General features: G+C 32.4%; 3 protein-coding genes across 3 annotated transcripts; 2 read left to right on the top strand and 1 right to left on the bottom strand.

Annotated features, from left to right (window-relative positions):
- Positions 1 to 456: 456 nt before the first annotated feature.
- Positions 457 to 5,727, bottom strand: PPL_02605 (uncharacterized protein; the record flags this gene model as incomplete). Its single annotated transcript, XM_020573585.1, has 6 exons — positions 457 to 2,595; positions 3,004 to 3,094; positions 3,168 to 3,672; positions 4,065 to 4,094; positions 4,874 to 4,959; positions 5,717 to 5,727. The coding sequence occupies 6 exons, from the start codon at positions 5,725 to 5,727 to the stop codon at positions 457 to 459; spliced, it is 2,862 nt and encodes a 953-aa protein (XP_020435657.1).
- Positions 5,728 to 7,277: 1,550 nt separating this feature from the next.
- Positions 7,278 to 11,794, top strand: PPL_02604 (DEAD/DEAH box helicase; the record flags this gene model as incomplete). The annotated part of the gene is made up of 6 exons (XM_020573584.1): positions 7,278 to 7,416; positions 8,250 to 8,355; positions 8,441 to 8,974; positions 9,202 to 9,519; positions 9,615 to 9,863; positions 10,168 to 11,794. The coding sequence occupies 6 exons, from the start codon at positions 7,278 to 7,280 to the stop codon at positions 11,792 to 11,794; spliced, it is 2,973 nt and encodes a 990-aa protein (XP_020435656.1).
- Positions 11,795 to 12,056: 262 nt separating this feature from the next.
- On the top strand, positions 12,057 to 14,956 carry PPL_02603 (FNIP repeat-containing protein; the record flags this gene model as incomplete). The annotated part of the gene is made up of 5 exons (XM_020573583.1): positions 12,057 to 12,089; positions 12,111 to 12,178; positions 12,697 to 12,813; positions 13,170 to 13,495; positions 13,602 to 14,956. 5 exons carry the CDS (start codon positions 12,057 to 12,059, stop codon positions 14,954 to 14,956), a joined length of 1,899 nt encoding a protein of 632 aa, XP_020435655.1.
- Positions 14,957 to 15,094: the final 138 nt, after the last annotated feature.

Here is a 15,094-nt window from a genome sequence, read left to right as displayed (position 1 = left end):
AGTTATATTAATTTTTTATGATAAGTATTCTAATCATATTAGTAAAAGATATATTTAATATTAAAATTAATTTTTTACCTTTTAAATGTTAAATTTTTTTCTGTTTTTCAAGAGAATAAATCAAATAGAAAGGATTTTCTTCATTAAATTGAAATGGAGAATCAAAATGAAAACAGAAAACCAATCCCAGAGTCAGTTCAGTATGTCTGGGAAGAAATCTTTAACCTTGCATCAAACAATAGTGATAGATTGTTTGAAATCAGTACTCGATGTTTGAATGCTAACCTTTATCCTGATGCCCATGTTCAAGAGTAAGTAAAATTATTAAAACAATTTTCATTCAATAATTTAACATCTGTTTATAAAATAATACAATAGTCACAATAACAATAATAATAATAATCGTTAGGAATTAAATATATTCACAAAAAGAAATTCTTTCATATATAATAAAGTTTATTGTATTTTTAATTTCTTTATCAAGGCATCTAATTCTGGTGGAGGAGTTATGAAACGAGATTGTAAATAGTGATTGATTGAAATTGGTGTGGTTGGATTGATTGGTTGTAGTGAGGTTGTTTGATCCAAAGATTTGTTTGCTTCGTTGATATATTCGCTAATAACCATAGGCTGTAAATTGTATTTGCTTCGAATGATCGTTTGGATGGTTGCCTCTGCCATTGTGATGCTACCGTTCTTTAGGTAGCCGAGTGTGAGTGAGTTCTTGTAGTCTTGGTTGAAGAACAACAGTTCCTCACGACCACTCTCTTGGAGTCGACGCAATCCCCTGGCAAAGTCATGTGACAACAGGAACGACATGTACTTCTCCTCAATGTAGCTCTTTCGCAAGTCGTTGCTGAACGATGCCAAAAATTCATCGAGAGTTCCAAGTTGTTCATTCAATTTGAAAACTTTTAGCGTGAGACTCGAAGGTGGATTGAATTGTTTGTCCAACATGCGCTTATAGTATTTTCTGACGTTGGGTTCGTCTTGTTCTTTCAGTAGGTAGTTTATCAGAGTGACATAGACAAACTCGCCAACGAATTGTCCACCATCATCACGCTGGTCTGTCTCGGCCAGAGCAACTTCCTTTTGTGACTCATTCAAAAGATATGTTATTCTACTGGCAAAGTCAACATGTACCAGTGTCTGAGTTCCAATATCTGTTGTACTAAACTCACTTGAATTAGTTGCTGATCCAACATTTGAAATATCAAATAGTGAATTGTTGTTGTTGTTATTATTGCTGTTGTTGTTGTTGTTGTTGATATTTCCACTTTTATTATTTTGTTGACTGGCTGTTGCTGCTGCTGCTGCTGTTGTTTCTTGAAGTATAAACTCTTCAGTTTGTTTAAAATGATTGGAGTTATGCTTTCTTGGTTCTTTATAGAATGCAATCGATTCAATCGATACATTGACATGAGGAACATCAGAGTTCTCTTGAATTTTCGAGGCGAATTGACGGTCGAGAACCGAATGCTTGTGGTTCTTGAGATAGAGGTGCTCAGGTTTGTTTACACGCTCGTAGATCTCCTCGAATGTTTCTCCCTCGGTGTGTTTGTTCCAATCGATAAAGGAACCGTCGCGATTTAAATTTAAACGGAAGTAGGTTTCAAACATCTGTGGAACGTCGAGGTCGATTCCTTTCTCGTTGGCCTTGGCGCGCCAGTAGTTGCACAGGTCGTACTCCCCACGCAACTTGTGGAAATAGTAGAACGGCAGAATAGCAAAACTATCCAGATGTATACCGAAATGCGATTCTCTGAGTTCCAGCCATTTCAATGCTTTCTGATAGTTTCCGGTCACCAGCAGAAGCTGAATGATCTTGGTGATATGGATCGATTGGAACGCTGTGTTGTACTGTGACATCTTGCCAATCAGATATTCCACGAGTTCCTGATTCTCCTCGATTTCAAAGTGTACAAAGATATGGTTGACTCCATTCGGTACGGAGTGACCGGCAGTGAAAATATAGTCTATCGTATCGTCGAGTGACTCAAAGTCGCGATGTTGGAAATAGAATTTAACAATGTCTCTGAACAGTCCCACTTTGAACTCGGCCAGCTCACCCAAGATCTGTTGCTCGAGGATTTTGCAACCCTGAACATCCTCGCTGGCAATGGCGACGTTGATCAGCGATTTGAATGTCAGGAACGACGGACGAATCGTTTCGATCATCTTGCAATACACGTCGAGATACGCTTCCTTGCTTCTCAGCAAACTGAGTTGTTTGAGAATGACGTTGTAGGTACCAAGTGCCATGAGGTTTGTGTCCTTGAGACGCTCGATCAGCACATCCAACTCACGATCCATATTGTTGACGAGCAGTCCGTGCACGAGCACACCCAACGGCTCTGGTTTGGCGAGATCCCTGACACGACTGAGCAGCTTTGAAAAGTATTTGACGGCACGATCGCATTGTCCGTGATCGATGTACGACTTGAAGATCGAAGCGTACAGCGTATCGACGTGTCCGAGCTGGTGTGGAACGCGCCGGATAATCATACTGGCGGTTTCGAATCGTCCCATCTGGCCGTACATCGATACCAACAGGTAGTAGGTATCGATGGTTGCCTGCACGTTGTACTCTGTCATCTTGTTGTAGATGTACTTCACTTGGTGAGTGTCTTTCAGTGCCATCGAGTTGGCAATGAACAAGTTGAAATTGACGGTGGTTCGCAGCTGAGGACGTCGCAGCATAAAGTAGAAACAGCGTTGGAGCGTCTGCTGCATCGACGCGTCAACGTTGCCACCGAAACACCTGATCAACAATGGAATTGTCTCTTCGTTGGGAGTGAAACGATCGGTGTCCGAGAGTTGCTCGAACAACTTCAACATGGAGTCTGTCTCGTTGGCAGCGGCATAGTAAGTCATCAAGACATGCACCGTATTGATATCGTAGCTGACACCGATGCTCTCCATCAACTCAACGATCGACTCCACGTTGATATTGTCCTGTGGTCGCTTCGAGAAATACTCCAAGAAAATATTGAAAACACTCACTGATTTCACTTGTCTCTTTGACACCCACTCATAGATATCCAAGAAAATCGATTGATTTGAATTCTTGATTGCATTTAAATATGCAATTAAACTAATAGTTTATTTATATTAATATATTTGATATCAACACTAATTAATTTAGTTATTTAACAAAACAAACTTACAATTCACATTGATTATTATTATATTCTGTTTCCAATATTCTAAAAACATGTTTACTTGAAAGCTCTTCAAAACCATCAGTTATATCATTCGATGTGCTTTGTTTATATTTTTGTTTTAATGTTTGTTGTGGTGGATAATGTTGTTGTTGTTGTGTAGAGTGATTATTATTATTATTGTTATTGTTATTATCAAAATTATTATTATTATTATTTAATGTAGAATAGTTATATCTTTTTAAACTATTATTATCATTTTCATTGAAAGCTCTAATGATTCTATTATAGTTATTAAAATTACTAAATGAATGATTATTAAATGTAGAACTTATTATATTTAATCTTTGTTTTTGTTGTTGCTTACAACCATCTTCTTTTATTAACGATGATGATGATGATGTTGATGATGATGATTGTTTTAATATATTGTTTACCAAATTTATTGGTAATTTAGAGATATTATATGATGTTGTTTTTGTTGATCTTAAAAGATGATTCATCTTTATATCTATAAATATAAATATATTATTTATAGATATAACAATGTAATATATTAGGTGATCAAAAATTCGTTCCTTAACATTTGTAATTAATTAGTTGTCGTTTTTTTGACAATTTTAATTTTAATTTTAATTTTTTTTTTTTTTGATATTTTTCGTTTTTTGATTTTATTTTATTTTTATAATGATCATTTATCTCATAGCAATATCATTTTTATAATCATAGAAGATATAATATATATTATATATTATATTCACTATTGTTAAAGTTATAAATTGAACAATAACATATTGTGCAATAACACTAATTCACAATTCATCACACATTCTCAATTCTCATTCTCAGTTCCGAATATTAAATTAACACTAATCCCTTATCTATCAAAAAATAATAAATTACAATACCAAATGTTGTTGTTGTGTTGTTGAACTATAAATAGAATGAATGTATCAAATTTGATTGTTATAATAATAATCAAAAATCATTGTATTACCAAAAACGGTAGTTCACCCAAAAATCTCAAACAAGTCACCTAAACAATCAAACCGAACATCTAAATTTGTTGGGTATTTTAAATAGAAAGTAACCCATTAACCAAATGGTATATATTTTTAAATCAACAAAAAAATAACCACAATTAATATATATATGTATATATATGTAAATATTTCTTAAAATGGAAGTGGAAGATTCACTAAATGCTCTTTACTTTAATTTAAAAGTTTCTCTTTGATTGGTCAATTGTAATAATTATTTGTTACCAATTTTAAACTTTTTTTTTTTAACCAAGTTGTAAAACAATCGGAATTTCTTTATTTATATAAATATATTTTTAAAATTAATTTCATTGTATAATTTTGTTTATCAAGGTTTTTTTGTTGGTTATTTTTGGTAATAATAACTTTTAAAATTTGGAAAGATAAACCTTTTTGTTTGTTTTGCTATCCAAAATGTCAGTTCATATTATATAGATAAAAAAGAAAAACTCCCTCTTTTTAAGTAGATTGGTCTAACATTGCTGACAATGACAATTAATATATATATTCATTTATAAAAACAACATCAAATAACAATGTATACATACTTATTGGTATTCATGAATTGTGTTTGTATGATATGATTTGATATGTAATAAACCACATTTGGCAAGTTTGGTATAGCATACTCTCAAACTTTAGATATTGAACAGACATAAAAAAACAATAAACACTCTGAGAGTGTTGATATAAGGTTAACTTCATCCTTTCCTTCAATCTCTCCAACATAAATTTTGCCGGTAACCATAAACCTTCCTCTTATAATTATTTAACATAATAATATGGTGACCTTTGGAAAAAATAAAGTAACATGTTACTTTTGATCAAAAAGTAATAAGTGTTTAGTTTTCATGTGTACGATCAATAAAATTATATATTTACATATTATTATTTTGTTTTAAAATACAAATATATGTATATTATATGTATATGTATATAAATGTATGTGTATATGTTAAAATTTACTCTACAATAAATACTAACACACAATGAGTGGTCCCCACATCACACCCAAGGTCATTTCACTTTCACATTGCTCACTGCACATCTCTCACTTCACATGGTTTAGCAATCAATACAACACAGTAAAGAAAAAAGTAGATAAATTCAACTTACACACGTTTTATGAGATTATTGATAATACATTAAACAAACAGTTAAATTATCGATTGTTAATCAACCAACACACAAAAAGAGTTTGTGGTAAGATTAACATCATTACCGTATTCTAACACATTAACACTACTTGTTATCTACAATTCAATCACACTTAAATTTAATTTCTCCCTCATTTTAAAATTTATTTTTCGTAGCAATTTGAATATATATGTATATGTATGTAAGTACACCAAGAGTGGTTGTTGGTATCACAACAACAACAACAACAAAATAAACAAACAGCAAACAACTCAACTTCAATAAACTCAAATTTTAAATAAGTTAGTCTGACTGTTAGGGTGGTTTGATTGATACATAACAAAACAAATCTTGTTGATTTAGTAACAGTTCTTTAACCTTACAGCCATTTAAATGCAAAAAAATGATCAATCGAGTGATTGACAAACAAAATTTTGCTTTAAAATTTCTATCCAGCATTAATTCCTTTTATATCATAAACTTTAGTTCTTTACTTCCTATTAATTTCACTTTCAAATATAAATAGGATTTGTGTTTAAAATCAAACATCAATAAACAACTTATCATCATCTATAGACAACAAAATAACACCAATTCACACACCACACATACATGGAGTGACCAACTCGTTAATAATAAATAAAAAAAATAACACAAACACAAAATAAAACAATAACAACAACAACAACAACAATGATTTATATCAGTCTGTTTGTTGGCGAAGGAATAAACAATAACTAAAACTATCAGCTACTACCCACCAATACTCAAATGATATGATCGTACTTACTTGAGTGACTTGATTTGAAATTGATCAGATCAACCATCAATTGTTGTCAAAAATACCTACCCTGTACTGGTATTGATATAAATAATACATGATGTGTTAATTAATTAAAATTTAAGCTGATTGTGCCTTTTACTTTTGTAAAGGTGTTTTTTTTTTCTACTTTAACAAAAATGGAAATCGTGAGTAGTGAGTGGTGTGTTTTTAATTTAAGTGTGAATGTGTGATGGTGGTCAATAATAATAAATTTTGTTTTTAATATCAAAATCATCAGATGATTTAAATGTCTGTGTGAGTGTGTATGTATTTCATTCACACTTTGTGGTTTGGGTTGATGTTGTTATAAATAAACTACTATATTAAACAATAGATATGATAAGGAAATTGTGGTGGTAGTGGTAGTGTTGTGTTAAAGATATGTGCAACAACAACAACAACAACACATCAACACAACATGAAAATAAGAAAGCTTTGCTCTTTCCCTTTAGGAAATCATTTAAAAAACAAACAAAAGCAACAACAACATCAACAACAACAACAATCAGCAATATAAAATTAAACAAATTATATAAATAAATCGAAAAATCAATCATCAATTCATTCTAATTAAATTTTCAATCAGTTCAAACCTTTCTATTTCATTTAAATCTATTTTAAAAACATTATTTTCCTAAATCACTAATTAAAAACAAAATAAAACAATTTAAATTAATCTTCTTTAGAATTCTTAATCTTATCTATCTTCTGATTAAATTCAAATCTTTCCGAAACATTTATTATTTATTATCATATAATATCATTCCAAATCATACCAAAATCATTCCAAATCAAATTAAATCATATCACATCAAGTGAAATCTATCAATCTAAATATTTCCGAACATTTCTCTATTTAATTTTAAATAAAATCAGACAAGACAATCAATATATTGACCCAACTGACATAAATCAATCAGCACACATATAATATATTATAAATTTATTGTAAAACATTAATAAAGTAAAGTAAGTATAAATAGATAAATCATTATCATCATCATTTCATTTTACAAATTATAAAATAACCAATCAACCAACCAACCAAATAAATTATTTTAATAGATATTAATACTTTTATATTTATATTAAAACTTAAACTACCTCTATAGAAAAATGACATTACTAGTTGTAAAGAGATATAAATTTCATTTTGTAAGACCAAGAGTAAATACTGTGGCAACCAATACAAGTACAAGTCCAAGTTCATCTGGCGATTCACCTGTGGGCACCAAACCGGAAGACAACAACCGAAGCAAATTCAGTCAAATCCCTCTATAGAATTCATATTCCTATGTAAATTAATTTTCAAAAAATGATCGAACATCATCAACAACAAACAACAATCAAACATAACATTACAATCCAAAACAAAACAAATTTAATATTATCACAACACACTGTTTAAATTTCAAATTCATTTCGATTTCTTCTCTTTCTATACACACCACTGTGTTATAAAGAAAGAATAGGATTTCATCGATTGAAATGGTCTTTGGAAAAGTAGTTGCAACCACCACCGCCCACCACACAACGTAATTCCTACTATGACAACAAACAAACAAGATCTGGGATTGGTGAAGACAAATTGGTTGGATCTCTTCTAAAATTTAATCAATTTTCATTCCGTTTCGTCTGAAAATTGTATTATTATTAGTGACATGCACGGCAAATCAAATAACCACTTAATATTACAAAACTATAGTATCAATACAAAAAAACAAAAAAAAAAAAATAAACCTACAAATAAAATCCGATTTATTTATGCATAATAATATATTATATTATAATTTATTTCGCAATTGAATAAACAATTGTGTTTAGTTATGTATTCAGTAACTTAAGTCTTTTGACAAAAAAACGATAAATGTTTAAAATTGTAGAAATATTTTTCATCTATGTAAATGATGTCAAGAAGGAAGAGATAAAAAGAGATAATCAAAAAAAAAAAAAAAGAAAAAAATTGTGCAAAATATTTTAAAAAAATAAAACCGAACGACAGTCTTAATTTAATTGTTTTATTTTTTTTCTGTTCTTTTTCATAATTTAATATATATATAGATATTTATTTATTAGTTAATTAGTTAGATAGTTATAGAATAGAGATGGATGAGCTATTCTCAGTGTTTGATGCACCAACACAAGCAAATTCTAAATATACCAAAAGACAAAGAGAAAGAGATGATGAAAAAGAGTATGTAACACAACACAATGTTTGATCGAATACAATGAACTTAATTAACTAATTAACAATGATTGTTATTCACATTAACAATTAGAAATGGTAAATGGGAGAAACCAAGTGGAAATAAATTAGGTGATACAGTATCGAATGTAAATACAGCACAGTTGGATCGTGAAGTACAGCAATCAAAGAAACAACGTGCTGCCGATAGTATAGGTCGTGAAGCAGACATCTCTATCAACTCAAAGAAAACAGATAATACATTGAATGAATTAAGAGCTTCTGCTACTGCTGCTGCAACAACTGGTGAACAAAATAACAATAATAATAATAACAATAATAATGATGATAATGAAACAACAACAACAACAACGACTACTTCAACATCAACATCAACAGATTTAACAACATTTTCATTACCTAAAACATGTACGCATGAAGTATTGTTACCACCAGATTACATTGATAACGATCCAGATCTTTATAATCCAAAGGAACCAGTCAAGCCAGCACGTACCTATCCATTCAAACTAGATCCGTTCCAAGCGACCTCTGTAGCATGTATCGAAAGAAAAGAGTCTGTTTTAGTATCTGCACATACATCTGCAGGTAAAACAGTAGTAGCAGAGTTAGTATCATGATAATAACCTTAAAGATTTCAAATTTTAATGGTACCGGTAACTCAGTTACCGCCCATATTAATTTTCAGTTACCGACGGAATTTGGAGTGGCGCCATATAAACTTTTCAGTTTCCGTGAGCGGTAACTTAGTTAACCGCGGTATCATTAAAATTTGAAAGTAATTAATAATAACTTTACTAATTTTCATATATAACAAATATTTGTATTATTTAGATATTCAATTGCAGTCGCTCTAAGAGAAGGACAAAGAGTTATTTATACATCACCAATTAAAGCACTGAGTAATCAGAAGTATCGTGATCTCAATGATACGTTCCAAGATGTTGGTTTGATGACTGGTGATATCACTATCAATCCGAATGCATCGTGTTTGGTTATGACAACAGAGATTCTCAGATCGATGTTGTATCGTGGTTCCGAGTTGATGCGTGAAGTTGCATGGGTGATTTTCGATGAGATTCACTACTTGCGTGACAAAGAGAGAGGTGTCGTCTGGGAGGAAACCATTATTCTGCTGCCGGACACCGTCAAGTTTGTGTTCCTCTCTGCTACCATCCCGAACGCCAAGGAGTTTGCTGCGTGGATTGCCAAGATTCACAAGCAGCCGTGTCACGTCGTCTACACAGAGTATCGTCCGATTCCACTGCAACACTATATCTTCCCGTCGGGTGGCGACGGTCTGCATTTGGTGGTCGACGAAAAAGGCACGTTCAAAGAGGAGAACTTCCTAAAGTCGCTGTCTGGCTTGGCACAGACCGAGCTTGGCAAGAAGAAGCGTATGCAGAAAGGACAGTCCGACTGCTACAAGATCGTAAAGATGATTATGGAGAGAAACTATCAGCCCGTAATTGTATTCAGTTTCAGCAAGAAGGACTGTGAGTTTTATGCACTGCAGATGTCAAAGTTGGATTTCAATAACGACGAAGAGAAGAAGGCGATTGAAACGATCTTTTCGAATGCTATCGATTCGCTGTCCGATAGCGACAAGAACTTGACTGCCGTCGTCAATATCTTGCCGTTGTTGAAGCGTGGCATTGGAATTCATCATGCTGGACTGCTCCCTATTCTCAAGGAGATCATTGAGATTCTCTTCCAGTACGGATATATCAAGGCGTTGTTTGCAACGGAGACATTCTCCATTGGTTTGAACATGCCTGCGAAAACAGTTATCTTTACCAGTGTCAGAAAATTCGATGGTGAATCACAACGTTGGGTAACGGGTGGTGAGTATATCCAGATGTCTGGTCGTGCCGGTCGTCGTGGTCTGGACGAGCGTGGTATCGTTATTATGATGGTCGACGAAAAGATGGAGCCGGTCGTTGCCAAGGGAATGGTTAAGGGTCAAGCCGATCGTTTGACCAGTTCCTTCTGGATCGGTTACTCCATGTTGTTGAATATGATGCGTGTCGAAGACATCGATCCTGAATCACTGCTGAAGCGATCGTTCCATCAATACCAACAGGAATCGCTCATCCCACAACTCAACCAGAAGATCACACAGCTGGAAAAAGAAAAGACAACGATCGTTATCAAAGACGAGCAGGTCGTTCAGGAGTATCTGAATCTTCGATTGCAACTTGCCAAGCTCAAAGATGGAATGCGCGATTTCATTAATCAACCATCTTATGTGCAGCCCTACCTCCAACCCGGAAGAATTGTTCGTGTGCGTGACGAGAATCTCGATTGGGGATACGGTGTCGTTTTGAATTTCTACAGAAGGTCCGTGAAACAAGGTGTTTCCGATCAAACATTTGAGATTGTCACAGACATGCTGTTGAATACCGACGCCACCAGCATTGCCACTCCAAAGCCGTGTCCAGCCAACGAAACCGGTGAACCACAAATCATCCCAGTCTCCATAAAGTTGTTTGACGGAATCACTTCGGTGTGTTTGAATATCAAGAAGGATCTGTCACCGAACGATCTCAAGCCACATGTCTACAAGATGCTGAGAGAAGCCGACAACCGTTTCAAGAAGGAGGGAGGACTACCGCTGATCGACCCAATCGAAGACATGAGAATTACCGACGCCAACTTTAAGAAACTGATAAGAAAGATCGAAACACTGGAAGCACGTCTTGTTGGAACAGCGGGATTCAAAGATTCCGACATCGAGGAGCGTACCGAACAACTCCAGAAAAAGAATGAAATCGACAAGGAGGTGAAATTGTTGCGAAAGAAGATTAGAGAGGGCGATGAAATTATTTTAAAGGATGATCTTCGTGCTATGAAGAGAATCTTGAAGCGTTTGGATTACATCAATGCGGAGGATGTCGTTCAGGTGAAAGGTCGTGTCGCCAGTGAGATCTCAGCCGGTGACGAACTGGTAATCAGTGAGCTTTTGTTCATGGGTTTGTTCAACGATCTCACGGTGGAGCAGTGTGTGGCGGTATTCTCAGTTTTCGTATTCCAATCGGAGGGTGGTGGCGACGTCAACAACGCCAAGATCAAGCCGGATCTCGCTCCACTCTTTAGAAGCATACAGGACACCGCTCGACGTATCGTCCAAGTTTCACAGGAGTGCAAACTCACCATCGATGAGAAAGAGTATCTCAATCGATTCAATCCACATTTCATGGATGTCGCATTCGCCTGGGCAAACGGTGCTTCGTTTGCCGAGATCTGTAAGATGACTGAAACATTCGAAGGTAACATCATCCGTTCCATCAGAAGACTCGACGAACTCCTCAGACAAATGGTAGTTGCATCGAAATCAATTGGAAACAACGATTTGGAAGTTAAATTCTCAAGCGCAATAGTAAAGATCAAGAGAGATATTCCATTCGCTGGTTCACTTTATTTATAAATAAAATAACAATAAAAAAACAATACAATACAAATATATAAATTTAATTTATCAAAATCAACAAATATTATAACCAACAGAGCCATTAGTTTTAAACTTTCTTGTATATTTTTCTATAATTACAATTGTGGATTATCCCAAAAAAGTAAATTATAAATAATTGAGTCAAAAAAAAAAAAGAGATTTAATAAATTCTCTATCAATTAAAAATTCATTTCACTTAATCAATATAATATTACATCATTAGTATTTATATAATAAAATGTTATCAGATATTAATAAGAATAATAATATTGTTTTCCTTTTATATTGATAGGGAATAATAGTTAATAATATTCATTCTAATATTGACAGAGTTTGTTTCAGTTTAGCTTGCAAGAGAAGGTTTGATCACAGAGATAAATATCTATTGTTCGATGCCAACACTTTAAAAACAATACCAACATTACTTAAATAGACAGAGAAATTCATTTTATAGCAATAGCTCTATATGTTTTTTTTTTTACACTTTTGAAACAACCCCCTCAAACTCTATGCTTAAGTCAACTATTTTATATGATAATGTAACGTTATGAATAAATTTTGTTAATTTATTTATTTGATGAATTGAACTTATTCAATACATAATTTTGATTTCGCAAAATAATTTTTAAAATTTGATTTTGAATGATTTTTTAATTCTTGTATCTTGATAATTATTTCTGAGCCAACCAAATAATAGATAATAATTTGAATCTATCTTTTTTATATGACTTTTATCTTCACCACAATTATCTTTAAAAATGATATTGGTGAGAGTTGGTAGAATTTAAAGTGGATGACAAAATGAATTGTCAATTATTAATGTTCGAATAAAATCTCAGATCTTCACCAACATTGACAAGTCTATCATTTTATTCTAGATATCATTTGAAATCAGCATTATCACCAACAATAAAATATCTTTACCTCCATAGTATTCAAAACGATAATGGTGTACAATTATATGATTACAAAGAAATATTTCCAGAGACAATTCAGTATCTCTTGGAGTAGTTATCAACCTCAGCTTGCCAGAATCAGTTTTACCAAATCTCAAGATTGACAAATTCATCTATCTGGAATGAAATAGGAAGTAAAAACTTTTTGAAATGATATTTGAACTATTTCAAGAGTTTCGATTGATGTTGGAAATATTGCTTGATTATAACAAGATTGAAAAGGTTTCATTTTAGTTAAAAAAATATAAAAAAAAAGCAAATTAAAAAAATCTTGATTTTTTTAACTTATATGGTGGTGCACCAAAAAAAAAAAACAAATAATTAAAATATTAACGATTATTAATGTCACAACAACACAATAATAATATTGTAAATTTACCTTTTCTAATATTAAGATCAATCGTTGATAAAATAAGTGAGAACATTGATAGAGTTTGCTTTAGTTTGGTTTGTAAGAGATTCTTTGATAACAGAGATAAATATCTATTGTTCGATGCCAACACTTTAAAAACAATACCAACATTACTTAACAATGATCAACAAAACAACAAATCAAATGAAGTAGTAGGTTCCTATCAATCAATATATTCGACTTCATTAGAGCTTAAAGAGAATGCTACAATGATTATTAGAGATAATCAATCTCAATTTTTTAGAGATTTTTACGACCAAAGTCGTATACAATTTTTTAGTGATTTTTACGACTTTGTGTACGATCAAAGTAAGCAGTACCAAAATAGAAATGAATTCATATTTAATAAGAAAAATACTAGATATATAATGACTAAAACATAGAGATTCTAATCATCTTTAATTTAATTATATAGAAACATTATCTCAGTATGGTATTCCTTCGAATGTTAGATCTCTTTTTCTGTCTCCACGTTTAGATCTTCCTGAAGATGCATTGTTGTCGTCGAACATCACAAAGATAATAGGTTTCGAAAATTTCAAATTGAAACTACCACCAACCACCAAGATTCTACATTTCGGTAACAATGACTCAAATGTAGATTTGACTAAAGATTGCTTTCCATCTGGTTTAGAGGAACTCAAAATGAGGAGATTTCTAAGGTGTCATCTCACTTTTGGTATGCTACCAGATGGTTTGAATAGCATCTACTTTGGACTTGAACAAGATCAACCAATAGAACCAGGTGTTCTACCTTCTTCACTCAGGCAGTTAACTTTAATATTAGCCAAACCCAATCAACTCATCAAAATGGGAGTACTTCCACCGAATCTAGAGTATCTACAAATCAATGGTGATCCACCTCCAAACATTAACGAACATTATTTACCAAAGACGCTCCAAACTCTTGAATTGGTACCTTCAAGCTGGATTCCATTGATCAAATCACTACCAAATTTAACAACACTCAGTTTAAAGAATCGATCTCCTACTGGCATCGAGAATGTGTTAAACCTGTCAGATCTTCCACCAACATTGACAAGTCTAACACTTAAGTCTGGATATCATTTGAAATCAGCATTATCACCAACAATCAAATATCTTTACCTCCATAGTATTCAAAACGATAATGGTGTACAATTATATGATTTCAAAGAGATGTTTCCAGAGACAATACAATATCACTTGGAAGAGTTATCAGCCATCAGCTTGCCCGAATCAGTTTTACCAAATCTCAAGATTGACAAATTCATTTATTCAGAGGAATCAGTATTTTCAAATCTACAATTTGTTAATAAGGATCGTTTGGAAGTCAAAGTAATGAAAGAAGGAATCGAACAGAGTATTTTCAAATCTACAATGAATTTGCCAACACTTCCATATGGAATCAAATATCTTCGAATCAGTTTGGAAGATCTTATTATAAATACAGCAACAATTCCAACATCGGTTGAAACTATTGAAATTGTACAAATAACAGTGACTTGCAAAAAACTACCATTCTATGTGATTCCAGATTTTATTCGAACATTAATCATTGACTTTTCATTCGAATATCCACTCTACATTCCACCAACTCTCACCAATATCATATTTAAATATTTGAGTGTTGGAAAAGATAAATGTCAAATCAGAAAGATAGATTCAAATTATTATCTATTGTTTGGTTGGTTGCACAAAGATAATTATCAAGATACAAGAATTACAAAAATCATTCATAAATCAAATTTTAATCATTATTTTAGAAAATCTCAATTATTTATTGAATAAATGCATTCATATATTAATAATAATACATTTAATAACACACAACAGTTTTTTTTTTTTTTGTTTTGAATTTTTAATAGAAATCTTTTTTTTTCTTTGAAATTTTTTGATCACTTTTTTTTTATTTGTTTTTTTTTTTTA

Source organism: Heterostelium album (assembly GCF_000004825.1).
Source record: "Heterostelium album PN500 unplaced genomic scaffold PPL_scaffold3, whole genome shotgun sequence".
NCBI classification, from domain to species: Eukaryota; Evosea; class Eumycetozoa; order Acytosteliales; family Acytosteliaceae; genus Heterostelium; species Heterostelium album.
This window is presented reverse-complemented; position numbering and strand designations above follow the sequence as displayed.